Source organism: Papaver somniferum, chromosome 10 (genome assembly GCF_003573695.1).
Source record: "Papaver somniferum cultivar HN1 chromosome 10, ASM357369v1, whole genome shotgun sequence".
Taxonomy (NCBI): Eukaryota; Viridiplantae; Streptophyta; class Magnoliopsida; order Ranunculales; family Papaveraceae; genus Papaver; species Papaver somniferum.
The window spans coordinates 100463248-100473540 of NC_039367.1; the positions used below are offsets into that span (position 1 = coordinate 100463248).

Consider the following 10293-nt stretch of genomic DNA (forward strand, 5'->3'; position numbering starts at 1 on the left):
TTCTGATAACATCAGAAGAGTGAAGAATGTCATGTAGCTCTTGATAACATCAAATCTTTCTTATATTCTCTTCTCATATAATCTAATCTAGTCCAAGGTGAAGTGCTTTACCTTTATATCACCACCACTCAAAATGCAGTAAGCCAGCGCTACTACTCAGAGTGGAAGACAACAGAGAGAGGCGTTTTATATTTCATAAGAAAATCACTAACAACACCGAAGCCGAGGTACTCACAGTTGGAAAGAGTGACTTTCTCCATATATTTTTCATCAATAAAACTGAGACCATACTTTTTGAGATGGAAGATTACAATACCAGTAAAAAATGTCTTATTTAAGGAGACGAAAACTGAGAGAGCTGCAAAGTGGTTAGTCCACTTGAACCAAATCAACATGAGTTATAAAAACATAAAGGAAACAAAAGCATAACTGATTTTCCTGTTGAGGATCCATATTTTATCTAAAATTCAATGAAGACCAGTCAGAGGCGCCGAAAGAACCTGAGTACACACCAGATTGTGATGACTCATCACTTGACACACAATAAATATGGAAAATTTTTGTGGACGGAGCATCAAATAGGAAATGAGGTTGGGATGGAGTAGTCATAGTCACTCCATAAAACAACTTCATCAAATTCTTATATGCGTTGGCTATCTGCCCGACCAATAATCTAGTAGAGTATTCATCCAAGGATTTCTCGCCACTAAAAGTTTACAGCTAAAAAAGTTCAACATTTATAGTGACTCCCAACTGACAACTAAGCAGGTGTGAGGTTAGTTTTGAGGCGTAAAATATTTCCATGGAAAGGTACTAAAGAAAGGTTAACAAGATGATATCAAGCTTTGAAAAAGTGAGTATCAGACAGATACCGAGAAATAAATGAGACATGTAGATGCCTTAGCATTTATGGGTTCCATGATACCTGGAGCTTGTCAGATAAATATTAAGATTTGAATTCTTGATAAATCAGTTATTCATGAACCAGACACAGATGATGTCAGAATAGAGAGTGAAAACATGACTTAGACTGATGCAAAATGATCTTGGATGAAAGATATATTCAACTATCTGAAATACAAGACATTACCATATGATCCACAAGAGGCAAGAAAGGTTAAAACAAAAAAAATCCATATATTAGCTAATCGACAGCGAAATGTACAAAAAAACTAACCTGAAACCACTCCTCAGATGGGTAACAGAAAAGCAAGGAGAACAAATTCTGCTGAAATACACTTTGGAGACTATGGAAACCACGCCGAGTTCGTATGCGCATGCAACAGTACTTCGCTGGTACTATTACACCGACTCGGGTGCCATAGCTTCCCTGGTACTAATTTTGTAGAAGCGCGGGAGCGGGAGCGGGAAACTGGAATTTTCAATGGAGAACTCAATAATTCAACAGATCTGTCAAAATGTAAGTTCTTACTTTCAAATCTGAACCCTATGTTCCCATATTTTGATTTAATTTCGTCTTATTTTGTTATGGAATTCTCGCCATCACAAATTCAATTTTATTCTTGAGTTTGGTAGTTAATTTGCTCAGCAATTCAAAGATGTCGGAAGTCTGAAAATCCATGTATATTATCAATACTTCTTAAGATCTCTCCAGATTCAGATAATCAGATCATTCAGATTTCAAGTAAGAATTTAATTTACGGAAAGGGATGTCATCTACTTGAAAATATAATTTATTATTTTTGAAGCACAAAACTAGGTCAATTAAATAACTGGAAATCGTCGATTTCATGTTGTTAGTTTCAGATACTGGTGTTGGAAGTTCCTTGGTGGAGTTTCAAGATCTGCATTGCAAAGGAAATCAAATTTGTGGTGATAAATGGGGTATGTATGAGTAAGATACGACGTGTGAACTGTAAAGAACCTAGTGTAAAATGAGTTATATTTGTAAAAGTGCTAGCGTTTAAGATTTTCTGAATTCTTAGACAGCAATATACTGGTTATCCACAAATTAAGCTATTTTGACATGTCAATTTCATGTTGTGTTCTTGAAACTTGCTTTAATTTAGCCTCTTGCATTGTTTCTCAGACGGAGCGATTGACATTACAACTACAAGTAAGTATTTGTTCTTATTGTTGGTATATGTATTATGACGTTCCATTTCAAAAAGAGTGTAAAGAAACTGAGATTTGCTGAGTGGATAAGAATGCTTCAAACCTATATTTGATACAAATATTCCTGCAATTTTCCATGTATAAATACAGGCTTCGGTGATGAAGAAATTTATCATTACAAATTAAATTCGAAGGAACGTGTATATTCAAAAAGGCTGATAAGGTTGCCTTCAACCCCTAAAAATGGTGTAAAATTCAGGTACGCATACTTCCATCCCTTTTTTAGACTGCAAATTCATAGATAATCACCTCTTGAACTGATTCACTTGTTTTCCTTCCAGTGGAACTGAAGTATCCTTGTCCACCACTGAAAGCATTGACAACTTAGTGCAAGGGATTACTTGCTTCCTTAAAATGGTATGATCTACAAGCACAGTAACATAGAAGTCAATTGATGTGTTTTCGACATTCAACTACAAAACCTTGAGTAGCCTGAGTTTTGGCAAATTATCTGTCTTAGATCTGATTTTGAACTAATAAGAGACTAGGTGGTCATAAAGGCCCGATAGTTGATATTTTGAGCACACCAGCATGATGATGAACTTGTGCTGCTACTCATATAGGTTGGTTGCACCCTTATGAGCCCAATAAGTTGCACTACAGCTCGCACACAGTAGTAGAGTAAATACTCAGGTACACAAGATCAGGACCACCGTTCAATCAGAATAATTACGCTACATAATATCAGCTAGAACTTAACCATATTGCAAAAGTTGCAAAGCTTACATTATTTGTTTAATGCCACGCTGTTGTCTCATTAGTTCTTTCTAAATGTACAGAGTGTCGTAGAAAATGGTGACATCCACTGTATAAGAAAGGGGAATAACTGTATAATGGTTACTTGATTAGTCCTAAAATGATGAAGTCCACTGTAGAGAAAAGACGAATAACAGTATGATGCTTGGCTGTCCCAAGGATCTCAGTCATTGTTCTAGTTTTCTTCTTTAGACTAAGAATTCAGGTCGCCTTTTGCTACTTTTTGTGTTTTCCTACTCATTTACATGGTTCAACTTTTTGTTGTTGTCTTCAGGTGATCATCCTAAAACTTGATGTGAGTCGGTGTACTGCAGATAAAGATTTTGGGTTAACTCTGTTTGTTTATTCGCATTTCACTTTCCTTCCCTTTCTTTCTTCCATGATTTGCATATTACCATGAAAGGGAATTCTCTTAATAATCTTCTCTACGTCCCTTGTCGTGCTATTTGGTATATGAATATCAGACCTATTACCAATTTGTTTTATTGGATTGTTAGATATAGAAAATTAATTTAACTGTACTCTTCTCCAGAAGGTAGCAGTTGAATTGCTTGTTGCATGTACCACTGGTCCTAAACCTAGCCGTGAAACTCTTTTTTTGGCAAGTGGAGATATTCCTGTACCTTATCCAATGTCAAATGTTGAACGCTTGATCTTTGGCTTTGAGGACCATGTTCTTAAGCACGGAAGCAAATTGGACGAGGAATGCAAGTCTTGCTTCACGAGCAGGTAAAACTTCGAATTCCTTGGGAGTTGCAAGTAAGAGTTTTTTGTTAATTTGTTGGATATTTTGAGATTGATCTGTCACTTTCAGTTTAGTACTTATTATCTGTAAAACCACAACGCTTGTTGTATCTATATTAGTGCCTTTTCAACACTTTGATATTTTACATTAAATCTCATCAGCGTGAAGTTAATTTTACAGGTAAAAGTCTCTGAAAGTCATGCATTTGATAAAAGTAATATGACTCTGGATCGGCTGGGGGCCGATCCCAACCGAGTAACTCGGCGACAACCAACGTGAACATATTACTCTTTCCATAAATACCAATAATAAATATTAGCTCTTTCCATTGGTTGGTTTTAATGTGGCCGATTTACCCTCTTTTGCAATCAGTTTCGCTACGGCACCTGCTGCTCTAGCTCATTTTCCACCCTTTCCAAGTGTGATTTCTATGTTATGTATGGCCGTGCCTAAGGGCATATTAGTTGATGCATGACTTTGAACAACACTATATCTCGATATTCCCAAATTCAAACTTCCAGAGTAGCAATAGGTTAAGTGTTATTCTTTCTAGACCTGTAAAGCTCTGCATCGTCACAGCTCATACTTATAAAGTAAGAGGCTTGAGAAACTGTGAAAATTGGTTGAAAGTATGCACAAAAGCAAGTTGAAAGAAGAATTGGGAAATTAATCTGTCAGTCAAACTACTTTAGCATTTTGTAACTTAGTACCAAATAGGGGGTGAGTCGATGCTGGGGTCCACTCGTGAGACTTAGTTTGGAAATCTTACTTATAGCATTACCATGATGTTGACTGGGTTGTTTTTGATCAACCGTAAGGTACTGAGCTTCTACTGGCTTAGACAGTACCACCCTGTTCGTAGATCATTGCTGTTTGGTGAAAAGAGAATCAAATTTTCAGCTAGCTTCCTCATATCTTTTCCTCGTAAATAAATCAATTCCATAATGGGACTACCTAAGAGTTAGCTATAAATTGAAGAAAGTGCATTCTAAGCCCTATCATGCAGATGGAAGTAAAATGTTCTTGACTATGTTTTACCTTTTCCTTAAAGGGATTATTTGAAAGTTGGGAGTGGAGTTGCAAACAGCACTGAGACCCTCAGAAATACCGGGCAGGTCCTCGAAGCTGTGATAATAATAACAGAACTACCAGAAGAACTGAGTCCTTCATGCCTGATAACCCGTGGCACAACAACAAAGGTTAATGTCATGTTAATCTTTTCGTAGTCATGCTATTTAATTATCTTTTGTGCAATTATTTGATATGGTTCATGGTGTCTTTTTCATGTTCTGTAGTCTGCATTGACATATGCCATGTAAGTTATTGCTGCCCCATTCAGGAAAACAAAAAGATTCTTGTTAGTTGTCAAAGCATTTTTGTCAAATTTAGGTGTATTTATCATGCTCTGCATTTTGAAAGACCTACGAAACCTTAACAGAAACGGAAAAAGAAAATAATAAAAATCTCACGTGTAGTTGAATCTTTGAATTATCAATTGGGGAGCATAAATATAGTTGTTGAGTTCAGCTTGCATGATTGAAATATAATATATTTGCAGAGCAAGCTTCCATAAGAGAAGAAAAACAATCAACATTTATTTGAATTTGTAAAATTTAACATATTTATGTAATTGTATGTTCTATATTTATTCTCTTACAGAGTAAGCATTCTTCAGGTCTTATTTTTTCAAGATTTTGCACCTTCCTCCATCCCTCTAATACCTATGAATGCATTGACACGCATTGATTGGAAAAGTTATGGTTTGAGCTTGAAAGCGAATGCTCTGGACGGGGAAGGGCAATTGGTGCTAGAGTGGGAGAACTTACCGCCATTTACTCATGTTGACATCGCCATTCACAGCTACCACATAAAATATCCTACATTGTAATTGGGAACTATTATAGTTGCAAGGTGCCAAGATTTTATTCTTGTTCAGGAAATTATGCATGTTGTCTTTGACATTTTGTTAAGATCATGTTTCCACAGGCACAACCAAAGAGTTATTCTGAACGAAAGCTATTAAAGAAAGCACTTAAGCTTGCATTGGATGATATGAAGGAGAGATTTTCGTGTGTTCTTCTTAGTGCACATGCTCTGAAGGTAATTTTTACCCTCGTACAAGCTATCTCTCTCTCTATACACACACACATATATCACGGTCATAAACTTTCCAAATCATGGTTTTCAGATTTGCTTTAATAATTTTGTTAGAATTTAAATGACCAGTGTACTGGGTCTTTTTTAACGTCTAAAATATTGACTAGAGTTATTATTTTCTGTGATATCAGCCATTCCTTTACTTCGCTTTTTATATATACTACCAAATTTGATATAGATCTGCCTTGATTCCAGATCCGGAATTATGCCCTTGACCTTGCAGAATCAATTGCTGGTCTGGTATTGTCATCTAGCGATTTGGATTTCCTAGGGGAATGCAATTCTCTTCTTGGACTTCACTCTCAAGAGATTGATGAGCAGAACTTCGAAAATCACATTAGGGATAAGATTACCAAAGTCATAGAGATGAACGATAGAAAACCGCAGAAGAACAAAGAATCTGTGCCGTTCCTTTTTGGAGATGATAGCATTCACGAAGAAGGGTTCCATGAAGAAGAAGAAGATGGAGGTCAGGATGATTTCAATATCTTGAATTTTTAACTGCTTTTGCCCTTATCCTGATTCTCTAACAACATGAGACTTAGTATCATAAAGACCTATACAGACATGCAACCGTAGCCTTGCTCATATTACATGTCCCACAATTTCTCTTGTTAGCTGGTAAAATATAGTTCTTTCTGATAAATACACATGAATAGAACATTTCATCTGGTTTCTTTTGTTAATAATTCATCTCCCTTAACTATCATCGCCTAGTCTTAAACATGATCACGTACTTTAGTTTATGCTGAGTCAATTCAATACCTAGTATTAGCATGTTCTACAACATAAAGAGCACTATATGTAATGCAATCAGTTCATACTACAACAGAAATAATCAACAGCATTGGTACTAAAACCCAAAACAGATTCTAATACAAGAAATGGTAGATTAGCTTATTACTCAACTTGTTGCATCTCAACTAGTTTGCTTTCACCCATATCCGTGCTACACTAAGTTATCTCTCTTTTAAAATACTCTCAGACATGATTATGGGTATATACCTATGACACTCATGTGTCTTAGCTTCTCTTCCTTCCGTATCACTTCGTAATTTTTTTCTGAAGTTGCCTTTAAACTTGAAAGACTTTCATGTCTTTCCTCTTTCATTGTCTATTTCTGCCTCTCTAATGTGGGGAAATTTTTGTCACAATGTTTAATAAGTTCAGTAGTGCTAACCTTATAGATTTAATTTTGATGAACATAAATTATATTTTTCTGAAAAGCTAGATTTACCTAGTCTTCAGGATTTCCCTTTGATTTTGTGGAGAGGTGGGTTGAATAAATAAACCAAATTGATAATGTGGTGCCATGCGAAAGCTTCAATTTGCACCAGACCCACTCAAAATTTGAAGTAATGGTCACACGTTTATAAAATATGCTCAATTAGTTTATGTTACGTGCTATGACATATGCCTAAGACAGATGTTGGTTTCCTGGAGTCAGTTATCTGTCTGTATATAGCAGCCTGCAGTGAAGCGTTACTTTCTATTCTAGTTGGTGATACCGTGGATTTAAAAAGATCTGATTCAGTGGAGGATGTAGGTTTGAGAGTAAGAGAGTGATAGAAGAGTTATGTCATACATATATATATATATATATATATGGTCTATTATTTTATGTATTCCTGAAATTTTCCCAACAAACTGCAATTTTAAATAAGAAATCTACTGGCTAGCACCCACACCAATAATAAAATCAGTTTTTTTTTTTCTCTCATTCTAATTGATATCATTAAGCTGCGGAGGGTGCAGGAACATAAGAAACTGCAGGTTCCGGAAAATTAGCCATTACTGAAGATGACCTTGAGAATGTATCGTCCTCCGGAACTGTGTTATCACTGGCCTTGAAATCAAGTGATTCATCGTTATAAACATCCCACCATTTTGCTACTAACATCTTGATGTCTTCCCTTTCCATGTTAGCTTCTTTCCCGGTGTATCTCCATGGTTTTGATCCCTAGGTATACAAATTTAATTTGGTACTTAATATTATGATTTTCTGATCATTTCAAATCATCAAAAATGGAAGGTAATTGACAGCATGGAACTTACAGCTGCACAGTAGTGGACCACTTTAACTTTGTCAAACTCAACATTCTCTGGATGGCGCCACAGCATGGCAAGAACCAAGTTGTATGTGGGAGGGATAGGTTTATATATGTGGTTGAAGAACATATTCAAGAAATCCTATCATGAAAATGGAAAATAGAAAACCATCAAAATTTGGACCACCAAACTATTACCTTAATTAGCAATCAACTTGACATTTTTTCTAGAGTTAAGCTATCTCAAGATTACGAAAACTCACTTGCTCAGCAAAGGGTGTTGGAGTAGTGGCTTGAAGAGTCTGAAGAAGACTTTCGTAAGTCAACCTGCTTGGCTCAAACACAAACATTCCTGCATTGAAATACAGAGGAGGAGGTGAGCCCATTTCAGTAGGCCATGTAACTTTCTCAGGGCACTGTTGGCAGTAGCCGATTGAATATTGTGGAGAATGACTCCATGTCTTCTCGCAAAAACAATCCATCACTGCATAGAAATATCCATCTTCCGCATTGAAAAGGTGGTCTATGTTCTCGAACACTTGTATATCAGCATCTAAATACATCATCTTGCTGTACTCCTCAAACTGTACATAGACAATAACCATTAATAGTGAAATAATAAAACCACCACTTCCACTTGATTATCCTTCTCAAAAAAAATAAAAATAAAATAAAAAACCCCTTAATTTGTAGTCAACAAAGGTGGTGTATACAGAGTGTATGAATGGTCTGATGGCAAGTGAAGATCACGTGTGAAATTTGATATAAACCTTAGACCACTAACTCTAGCATTAGCATACTTCATTCAAACAAACAAAAAAAAAAGCATTAGTATACAATGATGGATATATGCATGAAACTACTTACATCCCATATACGTAGTTTAGAGTAGTTGATCACGTAATATGCCATAGCAAACTGAATCTGATGTTCTGGTGGATAAATTGGCTCGATTTCTCTAAGAATACATCCTTGAGATCGCAAGATTTCACGGTGTTCCTCTGGTACATCAGGTAACATGGCAACAACCAAAGGGTAAGCACTCTTAACCTTACGTAAGCCCTTTGCTAGTCCAACTACACCCTTAACATAATCACCGTTACCAGCTAAAAAAGTTACGTAAGCTCTCTTTGAATATCCAGTATTAAGCATCTGAACTTTACCAGTACAAGGGACAACATCGACCGCCATCTGTGGTGCCATTACTTTACGTAGGATATGAAGTTTATTAACCGAGTGGTCTAAGTGCTCAGATGGGATAGGGAGAATTCACAGCAGAATTGAAATTGTTATAATCGGACAATGGTTGTCTAAGGAGTGTTTTTATTTTTGATCGGGTGTTCAAGGAGTGTTTTGAGAGTATAAGTTAACAAAATGAAGCTTCTACTTTATAGAGAATTAAAAAGAATAAGAACTCATCCTAATTTACATGAAATGCAGCCCAAATGAAAATTTCAGTCGAATTTGATGTTGTTGTTTTTGTTTAATATTAAAAAGTTATGGTTGTAATATTGTAGAGATAGATGGGAAGATATCGTGAAACACACCCTTGATTTAGTCTTATCATCAAATCACACGGTTGAGATGTTTTGACTGTCATGTTTTCAGTTTTATATTTTGTTCTTATTGTTTAATGATAAAGATAGGTAAGATTTTGAAGTTGGAAATGAAGGAGAGTATCTGGGTCATGGGTCATTAAGCGGGTGTCATTTTCATTGCAGGAAAATGTTAGCAAGTAGTTAGTATCACAGGACCTACTACTTCATAAATAAATAAAGATTTAATAATGTGTAAATCTGTAAATGTGATCCTTAAGATATAGCCATTGCGGAAAATTTGAGATCTCCACCAGTTGTATTGCTTTGGGCCTTCCTTCTGGGTCAAGGACAAGGAGAGAATAGACAGCAGGAATGTTAAAATAACGCCCATTGCTTTTTTCATATCGACCGTTGTTTAATTTGATTGTGTGTTTCTAACGATCGTTCAAACCCTCTTTTTTTTTTTTTCCCAAAAAGAGGCTAAGCCTCAATTATATTGGTAGTACTCCGATTCAAGATCGGGTTCGATTACAGGGCTGACCAAAAGATTTGCATCAATTGTATTGATAGTACTCCGACTCAAGATCGAGTTCAATTACAAGACTGATCAAAAGGTTTCCAACAGTTATAAAATTTTTGAGCGGACAACAACAAACACATTCAAGGCACTTAACATCATTGTTACAAGACTTAAACCGCAAAGAAATTCTACGCATTCCATACAAATTTCTAACTAACATGACAAATATAAATGGCCATGTTTGGATGAAAAGTAATATATCCAAGCCAATTAGTAACTCCACAATCACTAGTAGAGATGTTAGGACCGAGACATCCAACCATTTCTTAAGGTTTTTTCTCTAAAACATAGGAAAACAAATTACATAGATGTAATAGGATCCATAAACCCAAT

General features: G+C 35.9%; 2 protein-coding genes across 3 annotated transcripts; one reads left to right on the forward strand and one right to left on the reverse strand.

The window, feature by feature from the left end:
• Window positions 1–1246: 1246 nt before the first annotated feature.
• LOC113317546 (type 2 DNA topoisomerase 6 subunit B-like) lies at window positions 1247–6511 on the forward strand. Of its 2 annotated transcripts, XM_026565680.1 has the most exons (12): window positions 1247–1420; window positions 1537–1645; window positions 1762–1845; window positions 2051–2077; window positions 2227–2335; window positions 2418–2493; window positions 3167–3187; window positions 3425–3621; window positions 4689–4836; window positions 5313–5509; window positions 5608–5737; window positions 5990–6511. In XM_026565680.1, exons 1-12 carry the CDS (start codon window positions 1385–1387, stop codon window positions 6293–6295), a joined length of 1440 nt encoding a protein of 479 aa, XP_026421465.1. In that variant the 5' UTR covers window positions 1247–1384; the 3' UTR covers window positions 6296–6511. The 2 variants fall into 2 exon arrangements, with proteins under 2 accessions (XP_026421465.1, XP_026421467.1); XM_026565682.1 differs by lacking the exon at window positions 1247–1420 and having other exon boundaries at window positions 1445–1645; window positions 2031–2077.
• An 851-nt stretch (window positions 6512–7362) lies between these two features.
• LOC113318939 (galactinol synthase 1-like) lies at window positions 7363–9229 on the reverse strand. Its single transcript, XM_026567230.1, has 4 exons — window positions 8710–9229; window positions 8106–8426; window positions 7850–7984; window positions 7363–7754 (listed from the first exon to the last, which is right to left on the reverse strand). The coding sequence occupies exons 1-4, from the start codon at window positions 9043–9045 to the stop codon at window positions 7530–7532; spliced, it is 1017 nt and encodes a 338-aa protein (XP_026423015.1). The 5' UTR covers window positions 9046–9229; the 3' UTR covers window positions 7363–7529.
• Window positions 9230–10293: the final 1064 nt, after the last annotated feature.